We start from the raw sequence: 26,602 nt of genomic DNA on the forward strand, positions 1-26,602 counted from the left end.
TGTTTCCAGCCCTCTGAATTACCTCTCTATTAGCTATTAGGGTTCCTAAACCCTTTCATATTCATGCCAACAGAAAAATTGGCAAAAAGAAAATTGATTAGTTCTCAATAAGGTTTGAACTCACAACCCTTCAATCACAAAGCAAGTACACAACCAACTCAACCAATTTACAATTTTATTAATTCCTTCAATTCTAAGGTTATGTGATCACATTACTCTTTCAAATATATAACATAAAAATTCATAATTAAATAACACACATAGGACTCGAACCCAAGTCCTCTCACACAAACAAAGTACTCTCAACCACTTGAGCTAGTACTTTTCCACATCATAGCAATCTGCATTAAATACTTTAAATGCTCCTATTACCCGTATTTATTAAATAATTATTTAATTAACTATTTAATTTTCTCGAGTCTTACAATGTGTCATTTCAGGTTCTTTGCATCTTCTTTAATGGAAAACAATCGTTTGAATCTAGGTACTATAGGCAAATACCACATCACTTTAGTAGGTGGACCATCTTTGTCTTCATCACCACTTTCATCAATTTTTTTTAAACTGCGACAAACCACATGTTGGACACATCTTTAGTGAAGCAAACTCGTCTCTGTATAGAACACAATCATTGGGGCATGCATGTATCTTTTGGTATTCTAAACCCATTAGACATAAAATTTTCTTTGCCTCGTAATTACGGATAGGTAACGTGTTATTTTCTGGAAGCATCTCCTTTAGCAACTCCAACAATTTTGTGAAACTTTTATCGGTCCATCCATTCCTTGCTTTTAAACTGAACAATTTCAAAGTTGTCGACAATCGTGTAAAGTTAGTGCATCCAGGGTACAACTCTTCCTCTGAATCAGACTTAAGAGAATTAAATAAATGAACTTTTTCAAAATTTTCTTCCCCAACATCACGTACCATGTCTTCTAAATGATCATTCATCCATTGGTCTACATAATCTGTTCCTCGTGATGTCGTAGGCTTGTCTAATACTTCTCCATGCCAAGTCCAAAGTGTATAACTTCTCATTATACCAAAGATGAAAAGATGATCACGAATTGTGTCCAAGTCGTGACGTATTTGATTAAGACAATGAACACAAGGACAAAAATATGTCCCTTTAACAAAGATTGTGTGTTCTTGAGCATATTGCAAAAAGTCATAAACCTCCTTTTCATACTCTTCACTAATGCGACGCTCATTCATCCAGCTTCGATCCATACTATTTTTGTAAAAAAATTCATCAATCTCAAATTTTTAATTCTCACAAGGTAAGGCCCTACGCATTTGAAAAAAATTATTTTTCATAATTTCCCAACACGTAGATGAAGAAGTTAAACATCATAAATTTGACAAAATTTCAACAGCATTTCGCATTGGTCTTTGAAGTACACGAAATGAAAGAGATAAATCATGATCACAATCAAGTATGCATCTAGAGAACAACATAAATTGCCTCAATTGAAATTTTATCAAATTTATGCATTTGTACTAGATCTCAAAATTTAGTCATTTGTACTAGATCTCAAATGGAAACTAATGTTCGCTCAAAATTGTGAACTAAAATTATAATAAATCTTCACATATAAAATAACAATGCAATAATAATATTAAAAAATAAAAATAAAAATATTTTAACATGCAACAAATCTAATAATAAATATAAATTTTATTCCAAATTTATCAATTAAATTTATCAACTATCATAAAATTTAATAAAAAAATAAGCCAAAAAAATTAACAAAATACATTAAAATCATTTTAACATGCAACACATCTTATAATAATTTTCGTAATTATTCCAAATATATCAAAAATCATAATTTTCGTAATAAAAAATATACAAGATTAAAACTAACCTCTTGTAGCAAAAACAAGGATGCGAATGGAGGAGGGTGGGCTACCGGCAAAAAGCTTCACGGTGCAAAGAGGAAAACCCTGCATTTATGTAAAATGGAGACCAAAACGAAATCCAATCGGTTCAAAATGCTTAAATCAATGCACAAATGAAAACCCAACAAGATTAAAGATCGAAAACTCAGCTGCAGAGGTTGTGCTGACCGACGGATGGCGGAGATGGCTCGCGGAGAAGAAGAAAAGTTAGGTTTTCGTGGCGCTGAGAATGATTTTATGAAGGGGGACGTCGGTTCTAGTAGTAGCCGACGTTAAGGGACGTCAGATTAGTGAAGAAACTGACATTACGGGACGTCGGGAGCGTGTGGAACAGACATCAAGGTTTGGGGACGTTGGGCGCGTCAGTAACCGACGTTACGGGATGTCGGGTAATTACTGCACAGACGTTAAAATTGACGCATTATTTATAAAAATGCCATCGATCATTTTTGACTTCTATTTTCTCTTTGACAGACGTTAATTGCGAGACGTTATAAGGACTTTTTGTGTTAGTGAATATTTATAACAAAATAAAATAGTTAAAATGAATGGAGTTTATATGGAAGAAGTTAAAGTTCATGTGTGTACTTCCGTTATTTATGAAGTTAATTAAGGAGATTTCTATAAAAATTATCCAAAGGTCAGAGAGAAATGTTAAGAAGTCCCATGTCGTCATATTAAGTCTAAGAGTACAACTTATTATATATATTTATTGATCATCTTTACAAACACTCATTTTTTTTTTAAGATGAAATCTTGCATGGTATCATATTTTATATAACAGTGAAAAGTCTCACATCCATTGTTTTTACATTAACTAACTAGTCGGCGCTTACAAAGGGATAATTTAAATGTAATCAATATAATTGGACAAAATAACGATAAGATGCGTATAGGATAAGAGTAGAGGTGTCAATTTGTCCCATTATATAGGATTTGATTTTGATCTACGTGGACTGAAACCAAAAAAACCAGAATAAAAACACCTTCCCGTAAAAAAGTCCACAAAACCCAAAAGTCCACAAAAGTTGTGTGAGCCAAGGCCAATCTATGGACTTTTTCTCTAAACATGAAAAAAAGTTACTTTTTTTAACTATATTATTAGACCTTCGGTTTAGGACGATCAGTTTCAACTTTTAGTTTGAATAGGCCTGTCCCAACCTTCAGTCAAACCAACTAGAGTTGACCTTAGTCCAGGACGACCAATATCGACCTTCAGCTTGAGTCAAGACTGAATCGACCAAATTCGGTCGGATTTGACTTGGTAAGACTTGACCAATTTTTTTGTCGAGGACTAATTAGATGAATTCGACCATTCTCAACCTTCTGTCTGGTTCAACGCATCCTAATTGTCGGTTTGTCTCAATCTTTGGCCTTGACCAACCTATCTCGATCCTCGATTAAAGACAACTCATTTTCATGAGTGTTCATTCTGAATTTCCATCAAAATGACCCATTTCACCTTTGGACTTGGTCTGTCCATCTTGATCTTCGACCCGATACAAGTTGACTCAATCTTTAATTTAGAGTCAAGATATTTTTTTTATGAATTAATTAAAGTTTTTCAATAGAATTATACTCACCTTAATTCTGACCATAACCCGTTTGAGAATGGATTTTGGAGGTTGAGATTTTATTTTTAGTCCTCATTTAGAAGTTCTAAGAAGAGACTTGTTTAAATGTGGATTAGAACTGGTCCATGGGCCATTACCAAATTAACAAATTAACACCTCTAGACAATAAGAGAGAAAATTCATGATTCATAAACACGTGAGTGTGACTATCAATTAAGAGCAAAGAAAACATTTTTCTTCTTAAAGATAACTTTCACTTCCAATCATATCTCTCAAGCATCACTTTTTCACCATTTCTACTAAAAAAGTGATCAAAACCCATATACAGTAGATTGATACAAGCAAGACAAAAAATTTGTTACATATTTGAACCTGTGTTATCAAGTCCACTAATAAAAGTTGGACATGTTAATTAAAAAATAATTTACAAACTTCGATGAAAAGGATTTATTATTATGATAAAAAAATTAGTATAAGAAGGAATATATATTATGAATTTCACTTTTAATATCTTTTTAGACTTAAATAAATTTTAGGTTCCAAGTATATGAATTTTTCAAATATTCAATTTTTTTCTAAATTATATACCTAATAAAAAATATATGATTTTTTTTTTGTAAAATTATGTAATAGAGAGATTCTAAATTTATTAAAAAGTACAATCTTTATTTTAAGACATTTTCTCATAAATCTTTTTAAAATATTAGAATCCATTTGACTATGCACATTCCGGTTAGAAAAAATATGAAACTTATCAAAGGGAGTGTAACTTTTATTATTATTTAGGCTTAATTACATTTTTTATCTCTAATTTGTTTGAAAAAAAAAAGCTCGTAATTCCTTTTTGGTGTAATTAAATTATCTGATTTTTAAAAATATTCAATTAAGTCATTCATAAGTATCAGTAACTGTATAGTGACTAATTATTTTTTCACTAAAATTTGTCAATATTCAAAAATTTTATTATATTGTATTATGACTTTATAAATTAAATACTTCATTGATAAGTATTAGTAAAATATCATACACGATACGTGTCGGATACGGATACGTGACTCAAGTTGAAGTATTCATGTATCAGAAGTCTTAACCAAATGTTAGCGATGTAGATTTTTATTTAGTACGACTTAGTGTTGTTATTTTCCATAAACTTATAATCCATTATTAGAAATATATGTAAAGTTATTTAAAGTTTTTCGTAATAAATAGTTTTATCAGGTCAATGTGTATGGATTATTTATACATTTCAAAGGTGAGTTTGATTATCTAAATTAATATTATTTACTTATTTCTTATTTCTTTTATACTTTTATTCAAATTTTATTTTACTGGTAGAATGTTTTATAAATATAATATATATTTATAATTTTATGATTAATAATTTTTCTTGATTGTTCTACGTATCATAAATATCATTAAAAGAAATTAATAAATACATTAATATTCATTCATAGGTAAAAAAACCTAAAATTAAAATATTTAATTAGAAGGTACTGTTGAAAAATAAAATCAATGGAACTGAATAGGTAAATGATATACATATTAAAAACACAAAAGTTATGTAAATCTATTTTTTATCTAAAATTGTTCCTGATAACAAAAGTAATTGTTACAGCCTTTAAAATTTTATAATATTCTGCAGTTTCAAAAGAATGTTGTTGGCCTTTATTTTGTTTTCTTTTAACAGTGAAATAGTATCCAGTTTTATTTAGATTAAGTCTCATTATTGACGGGATTCTTATTTGTGCTGATTATTTTAACACAATGTGGGTTGTGAACCGACTCATCAGAATATTGTGTTCTAAAAATTGTACATTTCGGTCACTCATCACATATATGTTCTCTTCTCCAGTCATGAGTCTTCTTTGTTTGATGGTTTATATAGAAAGTTTATATATCATTTAAGGTGTTTCAAACCATATTTATCCTTATAATATAGCCTTAATTAATAGTTAAAGCTGAAGGTTTTATTCCTGAAACATGAAATGAAGAAGGAAAGAAACTTCTGATTGAGGTTACTACAACTTATTATTGATACTAGTTGATCCTTGCAAAATCAAGAGAGCTTTTTCCAGCATGAGCATTCCCAAAGAAATTGTTCATGTAGTCCTGGAGCAGAACTTCTCTGTAGCGAGCCAACCCATCTTTCTCCACCACCTCCGGCAATGGACCTATCCTTTCTGTAGCTATTGGCATTGTAAACACCGGAACCGATACCCTGGACTGGCTGCTAGTTGTCCTTACTCGGTGTTCAGCACTCTTATACCTCCCATTGCTCAGTATCTATCTTCCATTAATTAAGATCAACAAAACACGATTAATATATATACTGAACATGTAATTTTCATTATTTGTAAAATTTATGAGAGTTGCAAACCTGTAGAGTATCACCGATATTAATAACAAGAGCTCCAGGGACTGGTGGAATTTCCAACCATTGTCCTTTGTGAGCATCATTTTGTTGGTCCACCTTGACATACAAACCTCCAATGCCATCTTGGAGCAGCACTGTGATAGCTCCCATATCGGAGTGACGCCCAACACCCACCGTAAGCTCTGGATTTGGGCATGCTGGATAGTAGTTCATGTTAACCATCTTCGTCCCAAGAAGGCCCTCCATTTCTGAATCTTTTAGTGTAACCCCGAGCTTACCAATCAACACTTCCACAATGTCTCTAACAATCTTAGTTGATAGCTTCAAATACTCAAGCGCAACTTCCCTAAAACAAACCAAGAGAGAATGAAAAAGGGGTCAAAAAGAAGAGACAAGAGTAGTAGAAGGAAAATCATATATACTTGCACTGATTTGGCCAACACTGAAGAGCTTCTTCATCACTGCTAAATGTCATGCTGATATAGTCTTTCCATTCCAAAGCCTTCTCTTTCTCTGGCACAAAGCTAGTCCCATATTTTACCCTGGGGCATGGGCTCACCCCACTGCAGTAAACAGCTTTCTGTTCTGGTGGCAAACTGAAGAATGTGTGTGCTGCATCTTTAAGCGATTCCAGCAACTCCAAAGGCACCCCATGATTCACCACCTGAAAGAAACCAAGAGTCTCGGCAGCCCTACCAATCTCATCCACCACTTTCTCATGCTCTGCTCCATTCAGCTTTGACAAGTCAATGGGTGGAGAATCACATGCCCTTGAATCCTCCTTGTTGATTCGTTCCCTTGGAGGTTGTATGTACCTCTCTGGCACCTCTGACATGCCCGAGTCTACCAAACCCTTCACACCATTGCCATCTCTCACCACAAAATCATACAGCGATTTTGAGGACTTCAAACTTGGAGCCATGCGGTTAAGTGAAATTTGCTTCTAGATTATGGTTTGAGCAAATCAAAAGTTCAGTGAAATTTGCTTGTAGATCATTGCAAGGGACTATCCTTTTATATACATATATATTGGATGTGTGGTGGGTACGTACTGTTCATATGAATAAACAAAAAATCTTTGTTCGGCAAGATTCAGGACTTCCAAAAAAGTAAACGTATTAAAAAAATCAACCCCTAGGATACAATAATAGAGTATATGTTATTCATGTGGTTTGCTAAAACAAAAGAAAAATCCGAAGCTACCCTTGGACCACACCCTGCAGCGATGTGTCCTGGTGTCCACCGCGGCCCCACGAGAGAAAGCTATGGTTATGGTTATGAATTTCTTTCAAATCCAGAAGGACCTGACATAATGGTTACAAAGGAAGAGAAACAAAAAGAATGTAGTGCAAGGCTGCGCCACAAAAACACGTCCCATCACTACCCAAGATTTTTAACACCTTAGCCAATAATGTAACCTTGCACTTAACAACAACTGTGGCAGAGTAGAGAAAGCAAAGACCACGGAAACATGACTCTCTTAAAGCGCTACCCCACAATCCACCAAACATAACGGGATGACACACGGCAAAACAAATATAAACAAATATGCTTTGAATTATCAAGACCACAATTTCATGCATGGCCGTATCACAACCGGGGTGATTATGAATTTTTAATGATTCAATCAACGTCTAGGTTTAAATAATTGGATCAGATTTTTAATCCAAATTCATTTTTCTAGTAGAATTAGATTGGATTGTTTTAAAATTCAGAATCAAATATTTGGATCAAGAATTCAATCCAAATCCAAATATTTGGATCAAGTTCAAAATCTATAATTAATTTTTTATAAAAATAAATGGGTCGCGGCCGAATATTGTCAAATTTGGATCAGGACCGATTCGGATGAATACAGCAAAATTTCAGTCATGAATGACTCGGTTGAAACGACCAAATTTCATTCGGGGCTAACTCGTCCGAATACGACTAAATTTGGGTTAGAGCCAACTCGACCAAATTTCGACCGGGGCTAACTCGATTATATTCGGCTGAATTTCAATCAAAGCTAACTTGACTGAATACTGTCAAATTCCGATGATGGTCGGCTCCTCCGAAATGACAAATCTAAGGCCGACTCTGTAACACTCCAATCTTGGAATGTCACAAAAAGTTAGAAAATGAACGTGTTTGGCAGTAAAGGATTATTGTTACCCAGAGTTGTTGAGAATCTCGATAATTTCATGATTATCCCGGCTCTTGTAGATGAGAGAGGAATTGTGGATAAAATCATTAATGGGGTTAAAATCTTTAAAAACGCAAAAATAACTCCAACTAAAAATAATAATTTTTATAATGGTAGAATAAATATTTGAAATAACTTATAAACATGTCTATAAACTATTTTTCTTCCGGTTGTCATTATAAATTATAATGCAACACTTTATTGTTATTTTATTTTAATAATAGAAATAATTTATGCGTTAATATTTACATTGTAAACATATATGTGATAAGTATTTTGGTATTGATGAAATAAATTTCAGTATAAACATTTTTGCAAAAATTAAAAGGATTAAGATGAATTAAACTTATAAAAAAAAGTTAAAGTTCTTTTGTATAATTAGTTATTTGCGAAGTTAGAGAAGATTTCTATAAAAATTAACATAGTTTACTCAGATAAATGTTGAAAAGTTTCATGTAGTCTAATTCAAGTCTTCGAGTAGAACTTATTCCAAATTTATTGGTCAACATTAAAATTAGAGCTATCAATTTAACCCAACTTACAGGGTTTGGCCCTGACTCACGTGAGTTGGGGCCAAAAAAGCCCACAGAACCAAAAAAGCCCCCCACTAAAAAGGCCCATAGGACAAAAAGCCCACAAAGCAGGCCAGCCCATGGGTTTTTCTCTAAACATGAAAAAAAAAATTATATGAGAAAAATTCAAAGCTTCTTGACCCAATTAATTGTACTAGCCATTGTAAGAGAACTAAAAGCATCACTCACTGAAAATTGTACATAAATCAAATAAAATTCATTCCAAAAATTCTTCGTTCAATGATTGTGTGTCCACTGTTATGTGTGTACAACCCAATTTTTATATTTTTATTTACCATATATACATAATTAGTATAGCCATTAATTTTCCTAATTCAATGATTGTGTGTCCACTACCATTACATAAAACTCTTGCTATGTAATGTTTATACGTTGAAAAATTTTCTTGTAAAATTTATTAAAATTAGTTTAAAAGAACTCTTTATTTTCATGCAATAGATTTGTTAGAATTTTATATCAATTAGATATAATGATTAAATTATAAAATTTATAGTGTATGAAAACATTAGTCATGTTTTTAATATAATGTTTTTGAATTCGAGTAAAATGTTCAAGCTTTTCTGTCATTAACTCTTAAGTTAAGCTTTAATTTAGAAGAACACGTCAAAAAAAAGGGTGGTATAGGAAATGTTGAACGGAGATTTTCTCAAGTGTTATCATAAATTCTATGTAGATGAAAGATAACATTTAGATTTTCATGGAAGGAGAAGGGGATTAACCCGACCCTAACCCTGTCCCACCCTTTTACCTGGGAGCTTTTGGGGCTGGGGGCTTTGGAAAAGCCCCTAATGTATGGGCCAACAAAATGGGGCCTAACTCTGTGTGGGGTCAGGGCCAGTCCTAGGGTTGCTAATAAAGTTGACAGCTCTAATTAAAATGCTAATTTTGGAACCTTCAATAACAAATAAAAATAAGTGAGAATGCTAATCACTACCCTTAGGGTATTAGTTAAGGAATAATTCATGTAAATTATATTTTAATTATATTTTAAATTTTAACAATATTAAAATATAATTCCTTTTTTATTTAATTATTTTTTAACTTTTATTCCTAAACATTAAATAAAAATATTAATCATAATGGTAATATTTATGGGTCTTTTTGTCCTTTAAATAAAATAAAACTACATAAAAGGTTATAATGTCAGATTTTATTTAATATTACGATTAAAAACGAATTTTTACAATATTTAATGTATATTAATTATATTAACCGGTATCTACAATAAAAGTCTCGATCTCTCTCATTGTCAATTTCTTCACATCATATACATAAAAATAACAATAACAATAAATAAAACAAAAAATGTTACGTGATCGATTTCTAGAGCAGATGATGTGATGAAGGGACAAACCTTTATATAATTGAACCAATGATCAATGTTGGTATTACACTTCCTAAAATTGCTTAACTAGGTAATGATGGTTCTAATATTATTTTCTAATAGGTATTTGGTGTGATCGCATGTGGCCTGATGGATGGACTGCTGTTACGGCTGGTAAAAGAAGTATTGAATTTCAGCACACTCTTTTGGTAAATCCATTTATGTTTTCTCCTGAATCCCGTATTCTAACTATTTTCTATTTTTCATTTCACGGTTTTCATGCCATTTTCCTAGACTCAAAGCCTATTTGCGTCGGTCAAGAGCGGACGAAGATTTGCGGCTCAATTCGTATCAGTTTAATCGAAGAAAACACATCAAAATATAATAATCATTTTATGTGCGTGGGCTAAGCCCACGCAAAATGGAAATAAAAAAAGTTTAAAATAGCTTTGAGTGGGTGTAGTATGGGCTCAGCCGACGCAAACTATTTAAATTAAATTGTTGGCGTCGGTTTAGTAAGGAGTTGGCCCACACAAATGTCTACGAATTTCGAAAAGAAATATTTATTTTCAGGCACATCCTAAAGACTGCATCCAGTTTGAAAACCTACATTCAGACAACAATCCCGAAATCCAGTATCATCTCAAGCATCTTAAAGACTGCATCCGAGCACATCCAATTATTTGCAATCAAAGTTAAGAACATTGTGACTTAAATGAGATCAAATTACAAGTTATACAAAGTCCATAAATCTAAGATCAAAATAAGACAAGTCTATTGCCATTACAGTCACATTACAATCAACATTTTCCTCTTTTTTTTACAATGCATATCACACTCTATCAAGCCACATTACACATTACAGTCAACATTTTCCTCTTATTTTTACAATGCATATCACACTCTACCAAAGTAATGCCAAGCATTCAAGTATCACACTTGGTTCAAAGCCAAAACTAATCAATAACTAGGGATGGCAACGGGGCGGGGCGGGAACGGGTTTCGTTATCCCATACCCATTTCCATAAAAAAAATTCATCCTCATCCCCATACCCAAACCCAACGGGTATCAAACTTTTGTCTCATTTCCATCCCCATCAGGTAACGGGTATAATCTCGTACTCATACCCATACTCATTTTCTTATTACTTTATATTAATTTTAACTATTCTTTATAAAATAATAAAAAATTATGGTAAATGAACATAAAATTATCAAATATTCAATATTATGAGGATGATTCATTCTTCGATATCAAATACTTTGAAATAAATTATAATTGTTTACATTTTAGATTAGAATACCAAATAAAATTTCATGAGAACTAAAACATTTATTAAATTTGCAAACATTAGTAAAACCTAGTTGATAAAATTTTAAAATATTTTAAAAAATATAAAAGGAAAAAAAATATTCAAATTAAAATATATTTTAAATGTTTGTTTACTTCAATTTTTAAAATTATAATGAATCTATTTTTTATACACTAATAAAAGTTATAATACATCACTTGATCAAAGAATAAATAATAAATATAATAATAAAATTTTAACATAGATCTTGTATCTTTTGAACTCCAATATATGTTGAATGGTGATAAAAAAAGTATTCATGGTAATTACATTAAATTTTTATATTGTAGTAAACCAAAATTATTTATACAATTATAGTGAAAAAGTTAAAGTATGGTTGTAATGAGTTAGAAAATAAATTATAACTAGATAAAATTTATAGAAATAGTATTCTACATGATGAAAATAAACAAAAAATAAAAATATTAAAAAATTAACAAATGTGTATCTTATAAACAATTTGGAGACTATTGAAAGGAATTACACAAAGGAAAAAAAAAGTATAATTAAAGGTAGGATAAGATGAAAAATATCTTAGAGATCTAAGAAAACTTTTCAAATATCAACATATATACTCAATGGTTGAGAAATAACAAAAATTGTTTTGGCGAAACAAAAAGTTCTTCAAATAAAACAAAAATTAATAATAATAAAGTAAAGAATTTTTTTATATTGCCTAGTAAATGAAAGGTTTATGCTATTAAACACTTAAATTGAGAGTATTAAACATTCTCATGTGAAAGGAAAATATACAATAATTAAAAATATTAAAAAATAATAGAAATATTCAAATGTTAGACATAATTTTTTTTTAATTGACATACATCATTTTAACATAATTACATAAAGGTTATGATAAGATAAAAAATATATTGAAGATGCGAATGAGTTTCATGACAAACCAAACAATTAGAAAAAATAAAAAATAGAAAGTATATATAGGGTTACTTAATTAATTGTGAATATTTTAATAATTTAACCGAGGATGGAGATATGGCGGGGATATGTACATCCTCATCCCCATACCCAATTGAAAAAATCGGGGATTCCCCATACCGATACTCATACCCAGTCAATGTGGGAATTTCCCGTCAAAACGGGGACGGATTCAGACAATACCCACGGGGACGGGTTTATTTTCCATCTCTATCAATAACGTAATCAACCCAAAGAAAAACTAAATAATAAATTACTAATTACTCATCTATTTCATTGATTTTACTATGATCGATCTAAATTACAATTTCCAATTTCCCTAAAATATATTGCTTAAATTACCTATAATTTAATCACTAAATTTATAAACAAGTTTAATGACTTAATAATTAAGTTACTCAAAGGGACTAAAATAATTAATTAGTCCTAATTATAGTTATTTCATATTCCTAAATTATAAATTTCAGTTTTAAACATCTTATAATTAATTTCATAGTAGATTCCGGACGAACAATAATTTAATGGAATCGGACAAAAGTCTCCCCCATACACAATATGGCTCATGAGATTAATTGTATTACGATTAGTTAAAAATGCTTTATACTCTAGTTATTTCTAATTGATTGAATTTCTTTTTGAAAAAGATGGGGAACAATTGTAAAACTTATGAATGTAGGGAAAGGGATATAAAAAGAGACATGGATAAGAAAAAAGAAACAAACCAATGGGAAAAGAAAAAAGATAATTCCACTCAAGTCAATTCAATTAATGTTGATAGTGAATTCAATGTGTATATGGAATGTGCAGTCATCATCATCTCTTATCAAAGGGGTCACAAACCATAACAGAGAAAAAAAAAGCATTTATTGAAAAGAAATCCATAAATATACCTTGAATCAGTTAAATATTTTATGTCTGAGATTGAGCATATATTGTACCTCATTCAACTACATCATTACTCAATACATATTTTTGCTTACATGAAAACATAAAGAGTTTGAGATTTGGTCATGAAAAAGCTCTTGTTGTTGATATGAGAAGTTAGAAGAAGATGGATTATGCGACTAACAGCAACACATATAATATTTAGCCTTTAATAGAGATATTTCTTAGCGATGAAAACATTACAAAATCAATAATTTCATCCTCGATCCAAAGCAACTATTATGAATCAACAAAGCAAGGCTTCAATCACTTACCTCTTCACAAACCCTCCTACTACTTCGAACGAAATCGCGAACACCTTCATCTCGCAAGTCTTTCAAATCCAGAAGGACCTGACATAATGGTTACAAAGGAAGAGAAACAAAAAGAATGTAGTGCAAGGCTGCGCCACAAAAACACGTCCCATCACTACCCAAGATTTTTAACACCTTAGCCAATAATGTAACCTTGCACTTAACAACAACTGTGGCAGAGTAGAGAAAGCAAAGACCACGGAAACATGACTCTCTTAAAGCGCTACCCCACAATCCACCAAACATAACGCATGACACACGACAAAACAAATGTGCTTTGAATTATTAAGACCAAATAAACTATCAAGACCACAATTTTATGCATGGCTGTATCATAATTGGGGTGATCATGAATTTTTAATGATCCGCTCCACGTCTATTTTAGGTTTAAATAATTTAATTAGATTTTTAATCTAAATTCATTTTTTTTATAAAATTAGATTGGATTGTTTTAAAATCCATAAACAAATATCTGGAACAAGAATTCAATCCAGATCCAAATAGTTAGATCAAGTTCAAAATTCAGAATCCATTTTTTATAAAAATAAATGGGTCGCAGTTGAATATCATCAAATTTGGGTCAAGGCCGATTCAGTTGAATACAACAAAATTTTAGTCGTGACTGACTTGATTGAAACGAACAAATTTCATTCGGGGCTAACTCGTCAAAATACGACCAATTTTGGGTCAGGGCCGACTCAACCAAATTTTGACCGAGGCTAACTAGATTAAATTCGGTTGAATTTCGATCAAAGCTAACTTATTTGAATACTGCCAAATTTCGCTGATGGTCGGCTCCTCCGAAATGACAAAATTTCATCTAAGGCTAAGTCAGTAACACTCCAATCTTGGGAAGTCACGAAAAGTTAGAAAATGAATGTGTTTGGCGAAAAAGGATTATCGTTGAAAATGTACTAATAAAAAAACTTTTAATTTGATTTACATTACATAGTTCAAAACGTCAATTTGTTCGAAAAAATTTAAATAACAATTACGAACAAAAGAAAATTACATAGTCTTCAGTATCAAATTTAAAACAACTAAATAAATTATAAGAACTCCTGACTTCACCCTAGTCTCTCATCAATCTACTCCATGCCAAAAGCATATGCATTATCATATGCTCCCATATAACACACACGTCATACGATCATTGTACACACAATAAACACACAAACAAACAAATAGGGATAAGCTAATCATAAACAATGATATATAAAAGAAATATAGCAATAAACATGTGACATAACTAAATCAAGAAGACAACAAACATGCCCCACCAACTCATACGAGACTTCTCACATGCACTATCACTGTTGCTAAAAATGCCAAAGCTGCACCCAAATAACCTCATGTGAATAACACAAAACCATTGCATGATGCTACCACCCATTTACATGATCCACAAATAATGCTCACGCATCCCAACCCAAAATAAAACAAGGAAAATATAAACCAAACCTTTCAAAAAGCACCAATGTCCCATCAAAACATTAAAGAATTGTCTTAAACCTTAAGAAAGATACATTATGAAATCATGTGTAGTCTGCACCCCAAAATCATAAGAAGAAAAACCTATCTATATGTGACCATGGTCTTCCATAAGCACCTAACTAAGAGTTGTAAATTACAAGAAAGAAAAAGAAATATGCTTCTCAAAGAATAATATTGTTGCACCGTAAAAATAAATAGCATTGCCATGCATGTTATGGGTTTCCAAAGAATAAAACTAACTAAAACCCTAGCACCATCGAACAACACCATCTAACCCCTACCAACGAACCACTCCAACCCGTGACATAAAGAATCAAAGAAAATAAGAAAGGAAGATAAGAATGGTTACACCAAACTTTGTTATTTAATAATCAACCATTCAAACATGCACGTCAACTAACCAAAAGCTATTTTAAAGAACCAAGTAGCACAAGAAAAGAGACCAGAGGAATTGTGTAAAGCTTCACTCAAAAACCAAGGGAAGAAAATAGAATTTTTGCACGTGAACCCTATGGCTTCCACCCACCGATTAATCTTGTGATAGTGACTTTTAAAGAGCACCAAACTACTTGATACATTTACATGGTTAAAAAAAATAAAAGCATGTGGGCCCCAAGGCTAAAAACTTATTACACATTAATGAGTTCATGTCATTTGACAAAAGCCAAAACATATGGTCTGCAAGGAAAAGAAAGAGAAACAAACAATGTTGTCATAATCATGTTAAAGTCAAAACCTAACTACAAGCCCAAAGGAAAGAAAACGATTATGCCCATGCTGAAGGAAAGAAAACGTGAATACACTAGTGCAAATTTTGCTTTTTACCTCGCCTTATAAGCATCGATTGGCCAGAAACCGAAGCATATAATGGTGCGGTGACATTTTTGCAATTCCAGGCAACTTTTATGCCTCGGTTCAGCTAAAACCCGAAGCAAAAAAAGAATTATATGCTTCGGTTCAAAAAACTCGATGCCAAAGGTGGCTTATATGCTTCGGTTGCACTGACTCGTAGCTAAAAGTGTGCCTAGTTATTTCAAAAATGCACTAGCCGTAGCATCTTTGGCCTCAAGTGGCACTAAACCGGGGCCAAATAGGGTTATATGCCTCGGTTATTAATTGCACCGAGACCATATAGTTTAATTAGGGCACAAAACTCGCGAGCCCCTTTTCTCCTTCCCCGCACTACATTTCTCCTCTCTCTCTACAAGCTGCTGCACGAAAACGAAGACGAGGATGCCTCCACCGTGCGAAAACGAGAACCACCACTAGCGAGTAGCAGCAAACTCACAGGAAACGGTCGCAACTAGCACATTACCCTCGTTGGAGACGCGAACGAAACCGCAAAATGCGAACTCTGTGTGAGCCACTGCTATAGGAAGAGAGACCACCACTACTACTATCATGACGCCTCTACCAAGGAAGAAGAAAGGAGTAGCACGCCTCCCACTACCAATAGCAAGCAGCAGCACCACTGGTCACTACCGTTATAGCGGACGCACCACGAAACCCCACCACTGCGATGTCGGCAACCACGCAGCCATTGGAGTTGTAGCTCGACGTAGATGGAGACACTTCCATGGAGGCGAAAGAACAACCCTACCTTGTGTTGTAGGCACCACGACAGACCTGCAAAGAAAACCAGACCAGAACCAAGCATCTCCACGATGTTCCAAACGCAAAGAGAAAACGACTCTATGGCCTCAGGTCCCACTACAACCGAGGCAAAAAACGACTTTTTGCCTTGCCCCAATATGCCTCAATTCTAAAACCGAGGCAGAATTACAAAAATAATCGGGGCCAAAAGCCCTTACTGCACTGGTGATATATCGCAATTGAGGGAACCTTTTTGTGCATGCTATAGATTTCAAAACAAACAACATAGCTACATACGTGCACAAATATAAAGAGAAAAAAAATGACAAGGTCAAGCTTAAAACACAACCCAAATTTAAGATCAAGCTTCAAACGAAAGAGAAAAAGAAGGAAAGTCAGCTTCCCCTACCTGACTCAGTTTTTCCAAAGCGTTCTCCTCTCTGCCTCCATTGTTCTCTCTTAGTCTCCCAATCTCCCATTTCCCCCCTCCTTTCTAAGTCCCCATTTTTTTCTTTAAAAAAGAACCCTAACCCTAGAGAGTCTAGCATTTGCACATTAAGTGAAAAAAAATCCCTAGATTCACTATGCCATTTTTATTTTTCTTAACATTGGTAGCAACGAGTGTTTTAAAAAAATAAAAATTGATTATAATGTTACAGGTGCAGCAACAAAAAAATGAAAATGGAAAAGAGAAAGAAACCAGCGTTTTTCAAAGATTAAAAAAGGAGAGACGAAACTAAAATAAATTTTGTGGGCCCCATAAAAAAAATAAAGAAGGAGAGAAAAAAATAAAATAAATGAACCCCATCCTGCTAATAGTCAAGGTCAAACCAGCACCCCATCACGCTCCAAACATACACAATCAACCATTGAACCACATCCTTTTTAATTTTATAACAAAAACCACTTAATTATATACATATATCTACAACATTAAATATAATTTTAAAAATTAAAATTAATAAAAATAACTTACATTACTTAAATAATTATTCCATATCTCATAATTCAATAAAATGATTAATTTAAATATATCTACAATCTTAACCAAGCCATTAATTTTTTCCATTGGGTTCTCTTTATTCTAATTTTTTCAGGGTTTTACAAACTCGACCGAATATGGCTAAATTTAGACAAGGTCGACTCAGCCAAATTTCGGTCAAGGCTAATTCGACTAAAATCGACTAAATTTTGGTTGGGCCAACTTGACTAAATTCGACCAAATTTTGATCATGGCCGACTCGACTGAATTTGGCCAAATTTCAATCAGTGCCGACTCTACTAAGTGCAGCCAAATTTTGATGAGGGATTATGTTGTTTTCTTTTAAGATTAGTGAATATGGTGTGAGTTGATTAAGAAAGCTAAGTGAAATCCCCACTGGACATTAAGATAGCAAGCTATCTAGATGTGAAGGTTTCTTTCACAAAGCTCAAGAGAAAAAGATGATGGATTGATTCAAAATGAAAAGAAAATGGAAAGCACATAAATCATAGAAAACCAAGAACAATTAAAGGAAGAAGAAAACATAAAATGGAAAGGAAAGAAATGGTAAAAATGTGAGAAGCACGCCACAACAAGGCTAGGCTAGAAGCCATGGCAACCTTGAAGATGAGTGGATGTGTGTCGCCACTTGCTATGCAAGATAAGGCTTAAAAGTATTCACTCCCTAGGGAGGAAACTCTCACAAATGGTTGAGACACAAGAGTGTTTTTACGTCAAAATGTTCAACCCTTGTACAAGTGGTAAAGCACCCCTTAAATAGAAGAGTTTAGGGGCCTCTGAGAAAATAAAAGATACCTAAGGATGTCTCTTCAAAAACCTAACCCTAGCTTCTAGAAACTAGGTCAAATAAGGTTACAAAATGAGAGACAAAAGAGCTAACTATGGTGTGTGCAAGCTAATTTCGTTCTAGCACTAAAGGAGACCAAGAAGGTGTCTTATATGCCTCCAAAAGTGGCCAAAGTGTGCTAAAAACAAAGGAGACCAAAGGTACATAGGTACACTTACTTTATGCCTTTTATTTTATGCTTTATGCATTTGCTTTACTCTCTCCTCCACATCCTTTATGCTCCCCAATCACCATGTGCCACCTAGCATTGCTTTCTTACTCCTAATTAACCTACAAAGTAAATAAACATAGATTACCATATTGGCTTAAGTCAAGTCAACTATAGTCAACAAGTCAAACCTAGTTAAAGGTCAAAAAATCAACTAAAGTTGATTCAACTAAGTCAACTTAGGGAATCAAAAATAACAAACACAAATGAAAGGGATGAAGGATTAATGAACTTCCTTTCTAAACATGCTTAGTATTCTTAAGCATGTGCCTTCATCCTTGGTTGGGGTCAATCCTTCATCAAATTTCGATCGTGCCCGACTCATCCGAATATTGCCAAATTTCGGACTCTATTCCATCTTATATTTCTATCAAACCAATTTTCCTTACACCCTCCTCCACATATTTTCCTAATATCTCTCCACCACCATCAGTCATGACTACAAACTTTTTTATCGTCTAATTTTCTCCAAGACTCATATTTGGATAGCATAATATCTTTCCAAAGTCCAGGTTCTTCCTTACCTAGTCTCCATTTCCATTTTCCTAGCAAGGCTATGTTGAACTTGTCCAAGTCTTGTACTCCCAACCCACCATCTTCCTTAGTTCTACATATACGTTCCCACCTAACCCATGCAATCTTCCTACCTTCATGGCCTCATCCCTATAGGAACTCCCTTTGTAATTTTCTAATAATTTTCCCAACACTAACAGACATTTTGAAAATAGATAAGTAATACAAAAGAATGGTAGAAATTACAGATTTTATTAACATTACCCTTTCTGCAAAAGATAGATGTCTTCATTTCCATTTAGACAACCTCTTTCTTATATTTATTATCATATCATTCCAAAAAACTTTCTTTCTATGATTTGTCCCTACCTTTATACCTAGGTATAGAAAAGGTATATTCATAGTCATACAATTTAGCATTATAGAGAATCTTTCAATCATTCTATTTTGCATACCAATACTTCCTAGCTTGGTCTTATGAAAATTAACTTTTAGTCTAGAAGCTATTTCAAAACATCTAAGAATACTTTTTATGACCACTATGTTTTGGGTTTTAGGTGAGCAAACAAATATTGTATCATCCGCAAATTGTAGCATGTTAATTGGTATTTGCTTCTTACCCACCTTTATTCCTTCTAATAAACCTTTATACTCAGCATGTCTAACTACTCTTGCTAACCCTTTAACAACTATGAGGAATAAAAAAGGAGCTAGTGGATCCCCCTGCCTAAGGCCTTTTGTAGGGGAAAATTGCTCTGTTGGGCTACCATTGACTAAAACTGAAATGGTTGATGATTCTAAACAATCCCTTATCCATTTTATCCATTTATCACAAAAGCCCAATCTAGCCATCATGTACAAAAGGAATTCCCAATTGACTGAATCGTATGTTTTCTCAAAATCGACCTTTATAATGGTGCACTTACCCTTTATTCTCCTAACTTCATCTATGACTTTATTAACTAGGACCACACTATCCAATAGGCCTCTGCCCTCTATGAATGCAGATTTTTTTTGGTCAATTATCTTATGTAAGACTTTTTGCATTCTTTTTTATAAAATTTTGGATATTATCTTGTAGACACTTCCTACTAGAGATATAGGCCTATATTCTTCCAAACCTTGTGGGTCCTCTGTCTTTGGTATTAAAGTAATAAATGAAGCATTACTCCCTTTAGCCAACTTCCCACAACTATGAAAACTATTCACAGCCCTTATTATGTCCAATTTTACAGTGTCCCAGAATTGTTTGATAAAATTGAAATTGAAACCATAAGGTCCTAAGCTTTTGCTACTATCACAATCCCATATTGCTTCCTTGATCTCATCTTCTGAAAATCTACTTATTAGTGAGACGTTATCCTCCCTATTAATACTTGTGAATTGTACATTATCTAACCTGACTTTAATATTTGATTTCTCCGTAAATCTTTTTTCAGAAGAAACTTTTAATGTTTTCTTTAACCTTCCTTGGTTTCTCACTCCACTGATTTTTGATTTTAACGCCCTTTATCATATTTTTCATCCTTCTCCATTTAATCATCCTATAAAAAAACTTGGTATTTAAATCACCTACCTCCAACCATTTCACTCTTGATTTTTGTTTATGTAACACTTCTTATCTATAATTTATCTTTTTTAGTTCTGCAAACAGATGTTTTCTCTCACTCCTACCCTCTTCCTCTAAGCCATTGTCTTTATCCTTTTTATCTAACTCACTAATTTTTGACATTATATTTTCTTTACTTCTATCTACATGTCCAAACACCTCCTTATTCCAAACCTTTAAGTCCTTTTTTAACCTTTTCAACTTCTCTTTTAAAATCCAAATTTCATTTCCATTTATGTCGTAATTCCTCCACCACTCTTTAACTTTGTCCATAAACCCTGCTTTTGTGTGCCATACATCTAGATATCTAAAAGGTTTAGGTCCCCAGTCAATGAGGGAGTGTTTAATTACTAAAGCACAGTGATCAGAAATTGATCTATCTAACACATACTGCTTAGATTCAGGCCACAAATCTAACCACTCTTGTGATACTAGTGCTCTATCCAATCTACTCTTTGCAGTTCCATTTGATCTATACCATGTGAATTTTCTTCCTATCATAGGTATGTCCATAAGTTTCATACTCTCTATGAATGAATTGAACTCTTCTATATTTCTCTTCTGCATATTCCCATTTGAGATAATCCTTTCCTTTCACTCGAGTCTCTTATTGCATTGAAGTCTCCTAGCATACACCACACTTTATTTTGATCTTACCTCCTAATCTTAATTATATACTCCCACATTATTCTCTTTTCATTAAAAGCACAAGGGGAATAAACATTTACAATGATTGTAGGTTGTCTTTTAACTCCCCACTTCCCTTCTAGGATTATGAAGCCTTTACTACTTCTTGATTTTGAGAGAGAAAAACTATATTTATTCCATATACATAATATGCCTTCAGCGCCATTCTCTGACCCATGATGAGTCTGTTCTATATTATTGTCACACCATACTACATAGCATTTCTCATCTGTTATATTTGTTTGTTTTGTCTCTTGAATACATGTCATATCTATTTCCTCTTTCATAATTATGTCTCTTGGATATCTACCGTTTTCAGGTCCTCCTATCCCTCTAATGTTGAAACTGATGATTCTCATTTATTTTTATATTTGTTCCCTTCCTCACATTTATGTCTATTACTTATATCCCTTTCTTCCATTTCTGTTATTCTTTTTATTATATTTGCATCCTCCCCTGTGTATGTAAATCCTAGGTGTTTTCCTATGTTCCATAATCAGAAGGGCTTCTAACGAATAATTTCTAATCCAGAATAGCCTATTACAATTATTTATGTCAATATCAGAAACAAAATTACAAGGGGAATGAATAGCTAACCTCAATTGGATTTTTTTAAGGTCACTTGGTAAGCATAATGCGTTAACATTCCGATAATTGTCTTTTCTCCCACGACTTGTTTCACCAACCATTAGATTTCACCGATGCAACATGATCTCTGGATTGATTTGCATCTTCTTTATGAGTTTCATCTTATTGTGTTTGCCATCTTCATCTTGGGTTTGGTTTGCATCACTATTGCGAGAACCACCAATTTTTCCATATTCTTCCCAATCTTCGATATCGTCATGTTCTACCCCTATTAACTTTAGTTCCGTTTGCCCTTTTTGCAAAGACGAATACTCTTCTATGCTTTTTTCATTCTCATGGTTTAGATTCGTCTCTCTCACACTGCACTGAGAGATATCTTTCATGATATTCGGGCTCATGAAAACTTGCATATAGGGGTTAAGATCTAAATGGGCTTTAATGGTCAGGTCCATTTGGTTATTTTGCTGATATATGGGCTTAAGTTGAGTCGACTCCTGAGCCCAATTTTGATATAGCTGTTGTGAGTCACTTACAACAGATTCAGTCCTTGATCTACGTTGATCATTGTTCAGTCCATTTTCCTCCACTGTTTGATGTTCTGCATTTCCTGCTAGCCAACTTTCCATTGTTGTGTATCTTTGTGTGTCCTTACTGTTATCACTTTTTTCCTGCTGAAAACATGCTTCTTCTATAGTGTATATGTGACATGCTAATTGATTGAAAGTTTTTGAGCCACGTGGCTGTCCCTCGGGATTTGCTGCAATAGGTATGCCTTTCGGTGAGACCACCGTTTGAAACTTGTATTTTCTGTCCAGGACCTCGATATCGTTGATGCTTGCACATTCTGAATCAGATGGTTGTTGAAAGCCATTTCCTACTAAGGAGTTCGAGGAGGAATCCTCTCTTGTCTTCTTATCCCAGCTTTCACAACAACATCTAGGTAACACCATAAAGGACCACTCTTCTTCAATGGATATCGAACACAATATACCATTGAGATTCATCTTCTTTCTTAGTTTTAGCTCTGCTACGATGGGCAGGCGTATGCATAATCTCGCGTACTCGAGTTCATCCAAATTTTCAGTTGCACTATCAATCGATATTAATGTGCCAATCATTCCAATGATCTTCTCAAAGCACTCATTCCCCCATAAGGATAAAGGAATCCCCCTACATCTAACCCATGCTCGTCTATGCCCTATGACCGTGTTTCTAGTCCATGTAGAAATTGTTTCAAAGATTGTTGACAACCACTCTTTATTTTCCTCAATAGCCTTCACTATATTAGCATTCCCTTCGGCAGTAAGGAGCATTGTATCATCACCCATATACCTCAAACGTATGAAGTCTAGACCATTCAGGATTAAGCTTTCTCGGATAAGCTCAATATTACACATGTTCTTCACCTTTCCAATATAGCTGTGATGGAGCCATTCCTTCTCCTCTTCTTTCACTTGTATCTCCATAGCAGCCAGTATGCCCTTGCTATTATAATTTGTTGCTTCTCCCTTCACTATTTGGGCATATGTTTGTGTACTTTTCCTCTTCCAGACTTTCTTATCGAAAATGATATTCAGACATTTTTTTTAACTCAATTTTGACATGGCTGACGTGGCACAACTTTTTTTATTTTTACATTAAATTTGTTTTAATGAAAGCAAACTGTTGCACGTGTGGAAGTTACACAAATTTATTTTTCCAAAATCAAAGATTTGGTGTTAGAGAGAAAACGCAGACAAGCAAAGAAGCAGAGAAAGAGAGAGAGATAAAAGGCAGAGAGAAGCAAAGAAGTGTTGTGGTTGCCGAAGAACACAGCGGGCACTAGTAATCATCCACGGCAACACTTTCACCATTTTTGGGTTTGAAGTGAAAGCTCTGTTTGGAACTTTTTGCACAGATAATCAAAGAAGCATCAATATAGGGTTTTTGAAGACTAGGGTACCCAAAGTATGGAAACATAAATGTATGTGCCATATTTAATTTGGAAATGTGTAGACCAAAATGTTGGGTGTCAGTCCCCATATTTTTTGTGGAGACTCCCTACTTCTACATTTAGTATTTCTTTTTTAGATATAAACGAAATTCCAAGTAAGAAGGATAAAGGAATGTTGAGCATTTAGGAACATTTATTTAAGTTCATTTACAGGAAGGTAAGGTGATGATGTTGTGCAAATAATGGTGTATATGTCATTTTTCATTTGGAAATTTGTAGACCAAAATATTTGCTGGCATTGTCCACATATTTTGACAATACTCCTCACCTCTAGGTTTAGTATTTGTTTTTGTAATTTTAAAAGGCTTCGAAGTAAGGATGATGAAGGAATGTTGAGCATTTGAGAAGTTTTATTTAATTTCATTAACATGAATGTGAGGTGATGATCTTGTGCAGATACTGGTGTATGTTCCCTTTTTCATTTGGAAATCCGTAGACCAAAATATTTGCTGGTACTCCCCACATATTTTAACAACACTCCCCACATCTGGGTTCAATATTTCATTTTCTAATTTTAAAAGAATTCCAAGTAAGGATGATGAATCAATGTTGAGCCTTTAGGAACTTTTATTTAAGGTCATTTACAGGAAGGTTAGTAGATGATGTTGTGCGGGTAAAGATGTATCTACCATCTTGATTATGGATATATGTACACCAAAATGTTTGATGCTACTCCCCATATATTTTGTCAACAATTTCCACCTCTGGGTTCAGTATTTCTTTTTGTAATTTTAAAAGGCTTCCAAGTAAGGATGATGAAGGAATGTTGAGCATTTGAGAAATTTTATTTAATTTCATTTACATGAATGTGGGGAGATGATCTTGTGCAGATACGGGTGTATGTTCCATTTTTCATTTTAAAATGTGTAGACCAAAATATTTGCTAGTACTCCCCACTTATTTTAACAACACTCCCCACCTCTGGGTTCAGTATTTCATTTTGTAATTTTGAAAGTATTCCAAGTAAGGATGATGAAGGAATGTTGAGCAATTGAGAACATTTATTTAATTTCATTTACATGAATGTGAGGTAATGATCTTGTGCAGATAATGGTGTATATTCCCTTTTTCATTTGGAAATTTGTTTACCAAAATATTTGCTGGTACTTCCCACATATTTTTACAACACTCCCCACCATTGGGTTAACTATTTCATTTTGTAATTTTAAAAGAATTTCAAGTAAGGATCACGAAGGAATGTTGAACATTTGAGAAGTTTTATTTAATTTCATTTACATGAATTTGAAGTGATGATCTTGTGTAGATACTGGTGTAGGTTCATATTTTTCATTTCAAAATCTGTTTGCCAAAATATTTGTTGGTACTCCCCACATATTTTAACAACACTCCCCACCTCTGGGTTTAGTATTTCATTTTGTAATTTTAAAAGACTTTCAAGTAAGGATCACAAAGGAATGTTGAGCAATTGAGAACATTTATTTAATTTAATTTACATGAATGTGAGGTGATGATCTTATGCTGATAATGGTGTATGTTCCCTTTTTCATTTGGAAATCTGTTTACCAAAATTTTTGCTGGTACTCCCCACATATTTTAACAACACTCCCCACCTCTGCGTTCACTATTTCATTTTGTAGTTTTAAAAGGCTTACAAGTAAGGATCACGAAGGAATGTTGAGAAATTGATAAGTTTTATTTAATTTCATTTACATGAATGTGAGGTAATGATCTTGTGTTGATAATGGTGTTTGTTCCCTTTTTCATTTGGAAATCTGTTTACCAAAATATTTGTTGGTACTCCCCACATATTTTAACAACACTCCCCACCACTAGGTTCAGTATTTCATTTTGTAATTTTAAAAGAATTCTAAGTAAGGATCACGAAGGAATGTTGAGCATTTGAGAAGTTTTATTTAAGGTGATGATGTTGTGCAGTTATTGATGATTATGCACATAATGTATGTGCCATATTTAATTTGGACATTTGTAGACCATAATGTTGGGTATTAGTCCCCATAAATTTTGTGAAGACTCTCCACCTCTGCAGTATTTATGCAGTGTAAATGAATTTAATTAACCGTAACGTTATAATGTTGTGCGGACTTAGATGCAAAAACATTATGTATTACATCGTACCTAAATCTTCACTTCCACTCCCTATATATTGGTACATATCTCACCACTTCTAAATCTGTTGATTCATTTGTAACTTTAATACAAAATGACGTTCAGTACGATAACACACTGACTTGTGCTTCTGGTTAACCAAACATAGGTTAAAAAAAACTACTTAAGCATATAAAAACAACACTGACTTGTGCTTCTGGTTAACCAAACAAAGGTTAAAAAAAACTACTTAATCATATAAAAACAACAACAATGACACATTAGGACAATTATAAATGTTCCAATAGTACTAAAGACATCCAAAATTAAATAACCACAATTTTAAACATTTATGTTTCCATACTTTGGGTACCCTAGTCTTCAAAAACCCTGTATTGAGGCTTCTTTGATTATCTGTGCAAAAAGTTTCAAACAGAACTTTCACTTCAAACCCAAAAATGGTGGAAGCGTCGTCATGGATGACTACTAGTGCCTGCTGTGTTCTTCGGCAACCACAACACT

General features: G+C 33.3%; 1 protein-coding gene across 1 annotated transcript; it reads right to left on the reverse strand.

Annotated features, from left to right (window-relative positions):
• Positions 1–5,373: 5,373 nt before the first annotated feature.
• On the reverse strand, positions 5,374–6,857 carry LOC114181474 (scopoletin 8-hydroxylase). The gene is made up of 3 exons (XM_028067942.1): positions 6,273–6,857; positions 5,854–6,196; positions 5,374–5,759 (listed from the first exon to the last, which is right to left on the reverse strand). The coding sequence occupies exons 1-3, from the start codon at positions 6,770–6,772 to the stop codon at positions 5,514–5,516; spliced, it is 1,089 nt and encodes a 362-aa protein (XP_027923743.1). The 5' UTR covers positions 6,773–6,857; the 3' UTR covers positions 5,374–5,513.
• Positions 6,858–26,602: the final 19,745 nt, after the last annotated feature.

Source organism: Vigna unguiculata, chromosome 4 (genome assembly GCF_004118075.2).
Source record: "Vigna unguiculata cultivar IT97K-499-35 chromosome 4, ASM411807v1, whole genome shotgun sequence".
In the NCBI taxonomy this organism is placed as follows: Eukaryota; Viridiplantae; Streptophyta; class Magnoliopsida; order Fabales; family Fabaceae; genus Vigna; species Vigna unguiculata.